Source organism: Jaculus jaculus, chromosome 1 (genome assembly GCF_020740685.1).
Source record: "Jaculus jaculus isolate mJacJac1 chromosome 1, mJacJac1.mat.Y.cur, whole genome shotgun sequence".
Taxonomy (NCBI): Eukaryota; Metazoa; Chordata; class Mammalia; order Rodentia; family Dipodidae; genus Jaculus; species Jaculus jaculus.
The window spans coordinates 315,685,641-315,699,694 of record NC_059102.1 but is presented as its reverse complement, the minus strand read 5'-3'; the positions used below and the strand labels follow the sequence as shown (position 1 = coordinate 315,699,694).

The following is a 14,054-nucleotide window of genomic DNA, read 5'->3' as shown; positions in this document are numbered from 1 at the left end:
TCCAAGTCATCCTGAGTAACAGTGAAACCCTATTCTGAAACAACCCCCCAAAAACAAAAACAAAAAAACAAACAAAAACAATAAAAGCCCCCACATAAATAAAAAGAACTTTGTGGCTAGGGAGATAGCTCAGTCAGTAAAATGCTTGCCTTTCAAGTTTGAGAACCCGACTCTGATCCCCAGAACCCATGTTACAACAAGGCGGGTGTGGTGGTGTGCACGTGTAAACCGGGTGCTGTGAAGGAAGAGAAGGTGGATGCCTGGGGTTCACGGGCCAGCTAGTCTCGTCTACTTGGGGAGCTCTGTGTCAAGGAGAGACCCGTCTTCAAAAACATAGGTGGTGCCTGAGGAGGACACACAAGGCTGTCCTCTGGCCTCCACATACACATGCATGCACACATACGCAAAAAATAAAGAGAATTTTATACTAGCTACTAGAAAAACTAAAATTAAAACGAATTGCTCTAGGATTACTGTCTCAGCAAGATTACCAAAATAGAAAAACAATGATAATGCAAAATGCTGGTGAGGACGTAGAAAAGCTGAGTCACTCCTACATTTCTGGTAGGAATGTAAAATGTAGGATAGTTTGGCAATTTCTTTTAAAACTAAAAAATGGACTTATCATCTGATTTTATCCTTGGGCATTTATCCCAGAGAACTGAAGGTTCATCTTATGCAAAAACTTATACCTGCATAACCACAGAACATTTATTAGTAAGAGCCCCAAAGCAGAAACAATTAAAGTATCTTTTTTTTTTTTTTTTTTTTTGGTCTTTCGAGATAGGGTCTTACTCTAGCCCAGGCTGACCTGGAATTCACTATGGAGTCTCAGGGTGGCCGCAAACTCACGGCAATCCTTCTACCTCTGCCTCCCAAATGGTGGGATTAAAGGTGTGCGCCACCACACCCGGCCCTAAAGTATCTTTTAGCAGAGGTATGGTTAAATGAACTACTACATCGCACCATGGAAGAGTATCCAGCAATTAACAAGTATAAACTGTTCATAATGGCCACAGTTTGGATGAATCATAAAGAGATTACACGAAGTAAAAAAAAAAGTGAAAAGGACATCACATACATACATGCTGCATGACTCCATTTACACAGCATTTGTGAAATAACATAGGTGTGAGAAGATTAGTCGTTTCTAGGATTGGGGATAATATGAAGTGCGGCTATAGGGATATCATAAGGGAATCCTGGAGCAATAACAGTTAATTATCTTGGCTGTGGTAGTGTTTATCCAAAGCTACATATGTGCTTGAATTCTGTAAAATTACACGCACACTCACACGTGAATCAGTGTAGGTGCCAATGATGAATTCTAAATAAGCTCCCTATAATGTCAATTTCCTGTTTTGATCCTGTACACTGTGTTATAGTTATGCAAGCTATTGACACTGAGCGAAGGGTACACAGAATCTCTCTCCATTTTTCTTTGCATCTTCCTATGTCTCTAGATTATTTTGAAATAGTTTTTTTAACTTTTTGAGAAAGGTTCTCATAGCCCAGGCTGCCTTTGAACTTGCTCTGCAGCCAAGGATGGCTTTAAATTTCTGATTCTCCTGCCTTTTTAAAATTTTTTATCTTTAAAAATATTTTAACTTTATTTTTATTTATTTATTTGAAAGAGAGAGAAAGAGGCAGAGAGAGGAAGAGAGGGAATGGGTGCACCAGGACCTCCAGCCACTGCAAACAAACTCCAGACATATGCACCCCCTTGTGCATCTGGCTTACGTGGGTCCTGGGGAATTGAACTGAGGCCCTTTGGCTTTGCAGGCAAATGCCTTAACTGCTAAGCCATCTCTCCAGCCTCTCCTGCCTCTTTCTTCCAGGTGCTGGCATTACAGGCATTCGCTATCACACCTAGTTTAGAATTGTGTGCGTTGGTATGTGTGATGTGTGCAGTGTATGCACGTGGATGTGCTCAAGAGACACTTGCCTGCTGTGGCACGGTGGGACATCAGTTGTCCTGCTCCAGCGCTCTTCTATCTGTTCTTTTTTCTGTTTTATTTTTATTTATTTATTTGAGAGTGACAGACAGAGAGAGAAAGAGGCAGAGAGAGAGAGAGAGGGAGAGAATGGGCGCGCCAGGGCCTCCAGCCACTGCAAACAAACTCCAGACGCGAGCGCCCATATGGCATATGGCTAATGTGGGTCCTGGGGAATCGAGCCTTGAACTGGGGTCCTTAGGCTTCACAGGCAAGTGCTTAACCGCTAAGCCATCTCTCCAGCCCTCTTTTATCTGTTCTTATTTAAGCCATAGTCTCTTGGAGCTTACCGGCTCCTTTTGCTCCCCTTTGGGACTGGGGCTGTCGACTTGCGTGGCCACACCCAGTGCTTTTTGTGAGTCTTGGGTGTCTCAGACTTCTCAGGACCTCATGCTTGCAAAGGAAGTGCTCTTAACTGCTCAGCCACTTCTCCAAGTGAAAAACTTAAATTTTTTTAAAAAATTTATTTAATCATTTGAGAAAGAGAAAGAAAGGCAGATAGAAAGAGAATGGGTGCACCAGTGTCCCTAGCCACTGCAAACAAATTCCAGATGCATGCATCACCTTGTGCATCTGGTTTTATATGGGTACTGGGGAATTGAACCTGGGTCCTTTGGCTTTGCAGGCAAGTGTTTCAACCACTAAGCCATCAAATTTTTAAGAACATTTTAGCAGGGCGTGGTGGCACACGTCTTTAATCGCAGCTCTAGGGAGGCAGAAGTAGGAGGATCACCATGAGTTCAAGGCTACCCTGAGACTACATAGTGAATTCCAGGTCAGCCTAAGCTAGAGTAAGACCCTACCTTGAAAAACCAAAGAATGAAAATATAAAGATATATTTTTTTTATTTATTTGAGAGAGAAAGAGGCACAGAGAGAGAAAGAGAGAGAGAAAGAAGTTGGGTGTGGTGGCGCATGCCTTTAGTCCCAGCACTTGGGAGGCTGAGGTAGGAGGATTGCTGTGAGTTTGAGGCCACCCTGAAACTACATAGTGAATTCCAGGTCAGCCTGGGCTACACTGAGACATTACCTTCAAAAAACCAGAGAGCAAGAGAGAGAGAGAGGAGAGAATGGGCACAACAGGGCCTCTAGCCACTGCAATCAAACTCTAGACGCATGTGCCACCTTATTCATCTGGCTTATGTGGATCCTGGGGAATCAAACCCAGGTCCTTTGGTTTTGTAGGCAAGCACATTAATCACTAAGCTATCTCTCCAGTCCTGGAAAGCTTTATTTTATTTTATTTATCTGTTTGCAATGAGAGAGAGAGAGAGAGAGAGAGAATGGGCACACCAGAGCCTCTAGCCACTGCAAACGAATTCCAGATACATGTGCCCCTTGTGCATTGGGCTTACGTGGGTCTGGGGAATCGAACCTGGGTCCTTTGGCTTCACAGGCAAATGCCTTACCGCTAAGCCATTTCTCCAGCCCAAGCCCTGGAAAACTTTCTAAAAGACCACTTTATATATTCTATCTCACTAACCTGTTATGGCACAAATTAAGTAGTATGTTCACTGACATTTTGTAAAAAAGAAAAGCAAAACTCAGAGGACAAATAGCTAAAAATCTGTCCAAGCCTGGACTACAGTCAGGCCACACATCTTTGTAAGTATTGATATACTTTGACAACTATCAACCTAAAAAGATTTAGGAAGCCCAGCTTTCAGAAAAACTGATGTTCTTCAGATAGCAAATTTGTGACAAACAAGTAAGAGGCAAGCCACTTACGGTAGATGTGAAGCAGGTAGTGCTTGGTGGTGGTGTGGGGAACCGTCTCTATGTTGATGTCTGCCTTGTAGTCTCCTTCGTCTTCCATCCTGAGATCTCGAACCACCAGGTTATAGCTCTGCTCTGCGACTTCCACCCGCCCGTAGTAATTCTTGTTGGTCACAGTGACCAGGGGAGGCGCTCCTGAGGCTGCGTGTGTGATGAAAGCCACCGAAGACTGAGCTGTCCAGGCGATGCTGGAAACTTGCTGGGATTCTTGAATATTTAAGGGGAAAGTAACCGATTCTCCAAGAACCCCATTCACCACAAGCAGATCTGTGTCTCTCCCAGCTGCTTCAGACCCTGAGGATGTAGGTAGAAAACTATAAGCATCCAGCTGTTGAGAATTTACAACTTCTTGTCTTTTCTGCCTTGAATTTCCCTGAGGCGCTTTCATGGACAGCACTCATTCAGTTTCTTTCTTTTTTCACTTGTTTATTTGCACGTGTGTGAGCCCGTGTGTGAATCTCTTACTGCTGTAAATACATGCCTGTCTGGCTTTACGGGGGTGATTGTGGAATTGAACCCAGGCCAGCAGGTTTTGCAAGCAAGCACCTTTAACCGCTGAACCTCTCATCTGGTTTCTTGAGGTTATTTTTCTTTCATTCTACTCCAGGTATATTTAATATTTAATGTGCTATGACAACTAAGTTTTCTAGACATATGGATCTGTTGTATTAAAACATGTTAGCCTAAATAAATTCAAAAAATATTTTTATTTTCGCACTTGTGTGTGTGTATGGGCACCCCAGGATCTCTTGTACTGCAAACAAAAGCCTGTCTGGCTTTACGTGGATGGCTGAGGAATTCAATCTGGGCAGACTTTGTAAGCAAGCACCTTTTACTGCTAAGCCATCACCACTGAGCCATCTCCTCAGCCTCACAAAGCCAGCTGCACTTGAGGGCTGAAGACCCACCATGAGGCCTAAGGTGTTAAGTGGACTCCTCTCCCAAGGTCATACAGACATGTTGTGGAGGAGTTGGGAACCAGGGTCTGGAGTATCTGGGTGGATGATCTCATGGGTCACTGCTTTTTCTTGTACCGTGTTCTTTGAAAGATGTTTTATAGTGTTGCCCCATTCTTGGAAGACATAGGCAGGGAGTGTTTTGAGGCTCTGGAGAAATTATCCCCGCGTTGATGATTTTGGAAGGTCATGGCTCATTTCTGTCTCCTCAACCTCTAGATGAGTACTTGACACACAGTGTTGTTGTTGTTAAGTACTCTTCCTTATAACTTATGCTATTGTCACTGAAGATTAATACAACTTCATTAACCCATTTAGTGATAAACAGTGTTTGGGACTGATATAAGAGACACTCAAAGTTCAAGAATGGAGGGCTGGAGAGGTGGCTTAGTGGTTAAGGCACTTGCAAAGGCAAAAGACCTAGGTTCGACTCCCTAGGACCCACGTAAGCCAGAGGCACAAAGGGGTGCATGTGTCCGGAGTTCATTTGTAGTGGCTGAAGGCCCTGGTGTGCCCATTCTCTCTCTTTCTCTCCCTCCCTCCTACTTCTCTCTTCCTCTCAAGTAAATAAATAAATCTTAAAAAATTTAAAAAATTCAAATGGATGCGGTTTGGGCATTGACCAGTGAGGATGGGATGTTCTGGTGTTCATTATCTATGTATAAGTTCCAAAGGCAAAGCCATGCTTTCCCAATAAGTGAGTTCAGGTTCACCCTAAAGTTGACACAAGGTTTGGTTTACAAGGGGCAATAATAAGGACGAGGGAGAAAGAAAGGCACCTTGAAAAGTCACTAAAGTGAAGGAATTTATTAACCCGATGATGCCGTTCTGTACTTTTTCCTTCATCACATCCAATTTTCTTTCCTTCTCCAAAATTTTAGTTTATTTTACTTTATTTTTTATTTTTATTTTTTGTTTGTTTTTCGAGGTAGGGTCTCACTATGGTCCAGGCTGACCTGGAATTAACTCTGTAGTCTCAGAGTGGCCTTGAACTCACGGAGATCCTCCCCCCTCTGCCTCCCGAGTGCTGGGATTAAAGGTGTGTGCCACCACGCCCGGCCTTCTCCACAATTTTAATAGGTGCTGTCCTATGAATGCCAGCCATGCCCTCGAGCTACCACAGGAGTCCCGGAACTGCTACTATAAGCCTCTTTCCTTGCAAACCAATGGAAGGTTGTTTTCCTCAGGAGAACATTCCAGGCAAGTTGGAGTGGTCGTGATAAGAGAAGACATTACAGAGCATTATAGGAGGGAAGGGCTGGGGGCAGGGGAACTGGCATACTTGCCTACACAGATTCATAAACATTTATCAGTGCTGACCACCCTCCAGACGCTGTGTTAGGGCCCACAGGGCGGCACCGAGACACGCGGGCACCGCACACACAAGCCACAGCACACACAACTGAACGGGGACAGCAGTGCGGTAGGAACCGACCACGGAGTCGAGTCCAATCCGTGCCGCCTCCACGGTGGCAGTCACAGTGCAGAAATCCCAGAAAGCGATTTGTCCCCATAGAAGTGCTGTCCTGAGTTGACAGGGTTCATGGAGGGCACTTGGCATGTCCCAGCCTCGATTCCTCAGTGTCCCAGATCAGACCTGGAACTTGGTTTATCGATGCCATGCCGCTTCAAAATGCTCAATGCCTTTTAAACGGGGGGTCCCACATTTTCATTTTCAACTAGACCCTGATATTTTATAGTCAACCCCTGTCCCAGATCCGCTGTGTCTCTCAAAGCCTTTTTGAAATCAGGGCCTACTGTCTGTCACTCTACCCTTTGGATTTGGGGTAGGTCTGAGCAGATGAGTGGGAATATAACTTCTCATGTCTCTCCTGAAACCCCTGAAATGTACATGCAGTTTGCTAAGGCTGAGGGTGTCTAAGAATCAGGACAGCTGTACAGACACAAGTGGTAGGTTTGTGGTGCCAGTTTTTAAAAGACTATCTCACCACCGTCAAGAGCAAGTCATTCAGGAAGTGATACTGGGTTATCAAGGAACCATCGGGCAATGCGGATGGTGAGGAGATGAAGCTGAGGGGAAATCCTGCTGGTATTGTTGACAAGCACCCTGGGCTTGCTGAGAAAAGGCAGAGTTTGAACAGGCATGAAGTAAATGTTATGATATTTAAAAAATTTTTTACTCCAGACTCATGTGCCACTTTGCGCGTCTGGCTTTGTTCTGCTACTTTGAAACACTCCCAACTGTGCTTCGAGAGGGGCAGCTGCGCACCCAGAGCACGGGCTGGAAATACAGGGAGCCCGAAGATGTAAGCGCCATCCTGGCATCATAAACTTAGTAGTCACAAAGCCTTTCTGAGTCTAGAAGAGCTACAGTATTGGCCCTATTTATGAACTATAGGAATCATCCCTGAAGGTATAGAATTTCTACAACAGTCCTATTTACTTAGTGAGCAGCGAATGTTATAATATGAGCAGACATGCACTGTTGACGAGCAAGGTAACAAGTGTTAGTTATTTTGAGAGTTAATCATAACCAATGGGTGCATCCCATTTAAGGCTTCCATAGGCCACCCCTATGATGGATGGCCTCAGTGGAGCCATTTTAAAGCCATTTGTTTGCTAATTTAAGGAAAGCCAAGGTGGATTTTATTATTATTATTTTTTGTTTATTTTTGTTTAATTATTTGAGAGCGACAGACAGGGAGAGAGATGGAGAGAGAGAGAGAGAGAGAGAATGAGCACGCCAGGGCTTCCAGCCACTGCAAACGAACTCCAGACATGGCACCCCCTTGTGCATCTGGCTAATGTGGGTCCTGGAGAATCAAGCCTCGAACTATGGTCCTTAGGTTCCAAAGGCAAGCACTTAACCACTAAGCCATCTCTCCAGCCCTGGATTTTTAAAAAATTTATATTTTAGTTTATTTTTTTGGAGAGAGAGAGAGAATTGGCACACCAGGGCCTCTAGCCACTGCAAATAAACTCCAGACCCATGTGCCACCTTGTGCATCTGTTTTATGTGGGATCCTGGGGAATTGAACATGGATCCTTTGGCTTTGCAGACAAGTGCCTTAACCACTAAGCTATCTCTCTACCCCAAGGTGGATGGTTTTAAGTTCTCTCGTTAGACTTAATTCTACTCTTAAAACATTTCAGGTTTGAAAAGAAAGAATCCACCAATCAACTTCAATATTTATTCTTCACGGTGCTTTAGAGACTGAAATGTATTATCACTTTGAACTTTATGGCACAAAAATGTCTTTAGAGGAGGCTAAGGTTTTAAAACTTATCACACAAGGCCTTGGGTTTGATTCCCAGAAACACACACACATGCACGCACGCATGCACACACACATGGACACAGTCTTGAGGATTACTGTGAACTGTACTATTCTGGGCTATTATAAAGACAGGTCCCGTTTTTTGGAGGAATCTAATATCTGGTTAGGGAAATAAATCACATGTGAACAGATAAAAACTCTCCTTTGCAATGTGAAGTATCAGATATGAATGGTACAGATGGTAATTTCAATCTAAATTCAATGACAAAAGAGAGAGAAAGAGAGAGAGAGCTCATTTTGAGAAATGGTGGTTAAGGAAAACTTCTTGGAAAGAATAGAATTCTGAGGAGGATCTTGAAGGGCAAGTGGAATTTTTGTGATATGTGTACTAGTGTTGTGCATGTATGTATGGTGTATGTGTGTGTGTGTGTGTGTGTGTGTGCAGATGCATGGGCCCCATGCCCATGCACATGAATGCCAGAGGAGGACACTGGATGACCTCTATTGCTCTTCTGCTTTATTTCCTTGAGACATAGTCTCTTACTGAGGCTAGAGCTTGCTATTGTGTGGATAGACTGGCTGACCAGAGAGTCCCAGTGATCCTCCTGTCTCTGTCCTCCTCAATAACTGGGGTTACAGACATGTGTAGCCATGCCTGGCTTTTTTTTTTTTTTTTAATTTTTAATTTATTTATTTGAGAGCGACAGACACAGAGAGAAAGACAGGTAGAGGGAGAGAGAGAGAATGGGTGCGCCAGGGCTTCCAGCCACTGCAAACGAACTCCAGATGCGTGCGCCCCCTTGTGCATCTGGCTAACGTGGGACCTGGGGAACCGAGCCTTGAACCGGGGTCCTTAGGCTTCACAGGCAAGCGCTTAACCGCTAAGCCATCTCTCCAGCCCATGCCTGGCTTTTTACATGGGTCCTGGGGATCAGACCCAGGACCTTGTGCCTGTGCAGCGGACGTGCTTGCTGAGCCATCTCCCCAGTCTGCAAGTAGGGTTTTACTAGACAGAAGAGAATGGAGCCCCGGGGCCTTGTGTTCTGATTTAAAGCTTGTGAGCAGAGCTTTTGATGTCTGTTGGCTTAGTATAGATTTTCATAACAGCGGTGGGGGGAGAGAAAGAGAGCAAGAGAGCTGAAAATAGAAATTAAGTTTGGATATGGATCAGTCTTGAATTTGAGATTTATCCTCTAGGCAGAGAGGATCTATTACAGTTTTGAAGGATAAAGGTCGACAATGTTTTAGAGTCATTGTAATATAGAAATGATGCATGAAACAATAAGAAAAGACAAGCTCAGAGCTGGAGAGATGACTTAGAGGTTAAGGCGCTTGCCTGCGAAGCCTGAGGATCCATGTTCAACTTTCCAAGTCCCACGTAAGCCAGATGCACAAGGTGAAACAAGCACACAGGTCACACGTGCACACAAGGTGGCATTCAGTCTGGCTGGAGGCCCTTGTGCATCAATTATCTCTCCCTTTCTCTCTCTCTTGCTCTCTTGCATAAAAAAGGCCAGTCTGTTGGGCTAGCCTCAAAATAATAAAATAAAATAAAATAAAATAAAATAAAATACAAGCTCAGCTAGAGAAGACTTTTAGGGCATTATTGTAGCCCTATGGGCTGAGCCAGGGGGTGATAATGGGAATGGAAAGGAAGGGCTGGGCTTGACAGATAGTGAAAAGAAAAGCAACAAATAGGGAGGCGTCGAATAGAATTCAGTCAAAAATCTGTCTTGAGTTTGTGCTTTGTGTCAATGGAAAAGCTCATAGAAAACTGATATGTTGCAAAGAAGTTAAAGGAGACAGATGAGCGTCAGAATTGCTGCCTTTAAGACGATACTGGACCACCTGTGAAACTGGAAGGACGGAAGGTGTGGTAGTGTGAATGCGTGTCCCCCATAGACTCAGGTGTTTCATTACAGCTTGTTTTCAGCTGCCTGGCTGGGGGAGCTGTCACGAGGGACACATCCTGGGGTTCAGCCCTAAGGTGAGTATTGGAGGCAGATCTGAACTCCAGCCACCAGGTATGCACAGAGGGCTGAGCTCTGTCTGGGCCCCTCACTCCTGGCTGCTTGCAGTGAGTTTGTGCTCGTTGCTTTTGGTGTTTGTGGCCTCGTGATGGTTTCTCTCTGCTTGGATGTATGAAGCAGCTTCTCCTGCCACCAATGGAACCTCCCCCCTCCATCTGTGAGCTTGAAATGAACCCCTTCCTCCCCTAACCTGTGCCTGGTTTGGATGTTCATCCCAGCAGCGTGGAACTGACCACAGCAGAAAGTTAGGAGAAAATACACTCTTGAAGTATTGATGGTATTGTTGCGGGATGGAGGTCGGGAGTGGAGGGGCTGTGACAGAGTCTGCTAGCTTCTTTCTCCCTCGTTTTAGTGACAGAGCCCCTGATTTTCAGAAGGGCAGATAGACACCTGAATAGACCACATTGCCCTGATTTCTGCTAGCTAAGTGTCATGATGTCACTACATTTAGGCCAACAAAATTAAAGTATCATATTTGCCTTCAGTCCTTTAAGGAGAGGAGAAATTGCTCTCTTAATTTTTTTCTTACTCCTATTAGTTTTCTTTGCATGGCAGCGGACCTCAGAGAGATTTTGAAGGATCCTAAGGAGAAAGCCAAGTTCTGAGGATGGTGGTGCAAAAAGATGGAAGTAGTCTGGTCCCTGGTGACCTGGTGAGCTACCCACTGTGAGCCACTAGCTCTGGACTTCTCACATGAGCTAGGAATACATATCATTCTTCTTTAAGCCATTCTTATTTTATTGTCTTTGTTACTTATGGTCAAACGGAGATTCCTGTAAGTCTAGAAATCATCCACAGACAGCAAGTAAAGAAAAGGAGGATCGAGGGGCTGGAGAGATGGCTTAGCGGTTAAGGTGTTTGCTTGCAAAGACAAAGGACCTCGGTTCTATTCCCCAGAACCCACGTAAGCCAGATGCACAAGGGGGAGCATGCATCTGAAGTTTGTTTGCAGTGGCTGGAGGCCCTGGTGTGCCCATTCTCTCTTTCCCTCTTACTTTTTCTCTCTCTCTCTTAAATAAATAAATAAAGTTTAAAAAAAAGAAAAAAGAAAAGGAGGGTCATTCAGGAAGGGTAAGGCTTAGCCTCATGTGTGCTGGTCAGAGGTCAATGTCCATGTCTGCCCCAATCACTCCCCACCTTATTCTCTGGGTCTCCCAGGAAGCCCAGGGATCCTGTTTCCAACTCCCCAGCCCTGGGAATACAGGTGAGCAGCGGCACATCTGGCATTTTCATTTTTTAAAATTTTTGAGTGTGTGTGTATGAGAGAGAGAGAGAGAAATGGGCTCATCAGGGTCTCCAGCCACTGCAAACAAACTCCAGATGCATGCGCCACCTTGTACATTTGGCTTATAAGGGTCCCAGGGAATTGAACTGAGGTCCTTTGACTTTGTGGGCACACGCCTTAACCACTAAGCAATCTCTCCAGCCCTAGCCATCTGATTTTTATTTTATTTTATTTTTATTTATTTATTTATTTGACAGAGAAAGAGGGGGAGAGAGAGAGAGAATGGGCACACCAGGGCCTCCAGCCACTGCAAATAAACTCCAGATGTGTGTGCCCTCTAGTGCATCTGGCTAACGTGGGTCCTGGGGAATCAAACCAGTGTCCCCTTTGGCTTTGCAGGCAAATACCTTAACCACTAAGCAATCCTTGTACCTCACCATCAGATTTTTTAAAGTGTTTATATGTAGTATGTGTATGTGACGGGCGTGTGTGCGCCCTGCAGGGCGTCCTCCTCTATCATTCTGCCTTGTTTTCCTGAGATTTTTCTCACTGAACCTGGAGCTCCTCATTCTTCAGTTAGACTGGCTGAACAGACAGCCCCAGCAATCCTCCTGCGTCCACCCTCCTTAGTGTTGGGTTACGGGTATTCATGGCCATGACTGGCTCCTTACATAGGTGCTGGGTATAGAACTAAGGTCCTCATACTTGCACAGACCACTGAGCCAGCTCCCCAGCCTAGTGCCATCAAATTGTGAATGTGAGACTGGAGGGATGGCTTAGCAGTTACAGTGCTCACCTGCAAAGCCAAAGAACCTTGGTTCAATTCCCCAGGACCCACATAAGCCAAATGCACAAGGTGGTGCAAGCATCTGGACTTCATTTGTAGTGGCTGGAGGCCCTGATGTGCCCATTCTCACTGTCTGTCTGTCTGTCTCTCTCCCTTTCTCTTTCTCTGTGTTAAACAAACAAATAAATAAAAATTTTGAATGTCTGTGGATAAATCCACTAATGAGCTTAGAACCCTTATTGTGTAATCACTTCCCCAAAGTCCATCAAATAACCACCAAGCCTTTCACTCATTAGCCCCTTTGAGCAAAAACTATTTCCATGGGCTGGAGAGATGGCTTAGTGGTTAAGCGCTTGCCTGTGAAGCCTAAGGACCCTGGTTCGAGGCTCGGTTCCCCAGGTCCCACGTTAGCCAGATGCACAAGGGGGCGCACGCGTCTGGAGTTCGTTTGCAGAGGCTGGAAGCCCTGGCGCGCCCATTCTCTCTCTCTCTCTCTCCCTCTATCTGTCTTTGTCTCTGTGTCTGTCACTCTCAAATAAATAAAAAAGAAATAAAAAAAAAAACAATTTCCAAACTCTAACAGATGGTGAATTCTATTTCTTTTAATTTTTTTTTTTTGTTATTTATTTATTTGAGAGCAACAGACAGAGAGAATGTGCACCTCAGGGCCTCTGGCCACTGCAAACGAACTCCAGATGCATGCGCCCCCTTGTGCATCTGGCTTACGTGGGTCCAGGGGAATGGAGCCTTGAACTGGGGTCCTTAGGCTTCACAGGCAAGCCCCTAACTGCTAAGCCATCTCTCCAGCCCTGTGAATTTTAACTCTTGTCAACCTTAGGTAGCTGTGATGAAGAAGAAACTGGAATCTAGATCAAAGGATGACGCCAGCTTGGGCAGAGAGCGCCGGGGGCCCACTGTCCATGGGAGGCAGCTGTCCCCTCTTTGGTCACACTTCCTTACTCAACACATCTGTGTCTTAGGTGGTAATGTCTGTTTCCTTCAGTGATCTATCCGCGTGCACGGGTGGCCTTCACAGACACACCTTTCATGATTAAGTAGCTGCCAAGAGTCATATTGGAAGAAGGCAACAGGGACTATGAGAAGATATTTGAAAAGAATAAACAATCAAGAATCAGGATATCATCTGGGCTAGGGAACTTGGTGGACTAGGGAGCTTTGGACTAGGCAGAGGAAAACTATTTTGCAAAAAGTGTTGGGTGCATCTAATTTTGGAAATGCCAATTCTTGATAATCATGGGGCGGTTCTAAAAACTTGTAGGTTTTGACTCTGTTAACAGATACGGTGCCCCTGGGGTTTGGGGAGCTCCCCAGTCTCTCTTTCTTTACTTCACCAGCACCTGTGAGGTCCTGACACATCAGGGCCCTCTTTCTCCATCTCCCACTGGTTTCCTTCTTGACTCCAGCCCTGCAGGCCAGGGACACGTTGCTTCGGAGCTTCTGCTCTGCTTGTTCTCCTTTCTCTCTAGCACTTTCCAGCGGTCCCTGACTGCTCTGGCCCGAGGGGAGCTGGTCCAAAGACACACGTATGCCCGCCCTTTGGCTGTCAGACTAATGAGACAGTGTACCCTAAGGAGTCAGAATTTCCTCAGGAATCTCATGCTGGAAAAAGGAAAAGGGGGTCCTGGTGCCAACCAGAGGGGGAGCTTGTTTGCTTGACAGAGATTTCGTGCAGTTCTGACCTTTTGTCACACCACCTTCCAGAGAGACGAGCTGAGACAAAGGCAGGGGATGGGGTCACACCTTGGCAGGACTGTTTAACCGAACACACCTCTCTGCCCTCCACCTCTCAAGTAGGGCTCCTAGGCTTTCGGGGAGAGCAGTCACTGGACCTCATTGTTCCTCTTCTCAGTGTGGCCACACAGAATAAATCTCATTTTTTCTTTTTTTAAAAAATATTTATTTATTTATTTATTTATTTGAGAGCGACAGACACAGAGAGAAAGACAGATAGAGGGAGAGAGAGAATGGGCGCGCCAGGGCTTCCAGCCTCTGCAAACGAACTCCAGACGCGTGCGCCCCCTTGTGCA

At 45.3% G+C, this 14,054-nt stretch overlaps 1 protein-coding gene across 1 annotated transcript in view; it reads right to left on the bottom strand.

The window, feature by feature from the left end:
* LOC101601692 (SLAM family member 5) overlaps positions 1-14,054 on the bottom strand; it is a 42,377-nt gene that overhangs the window by 20,081 nt on the left and 8,242 nt on the right. The window contains exon 2 of the mRNA XM_045135436.1: positions 3,722-4,063. Within this exon, the coding sequence (XP_044991371.1) occupies positions 3,722-4,063 (342 nt within the window). The remainder of the gene's footprint in view (positions 1-3,721; positions 4,064-14,054) is intronic.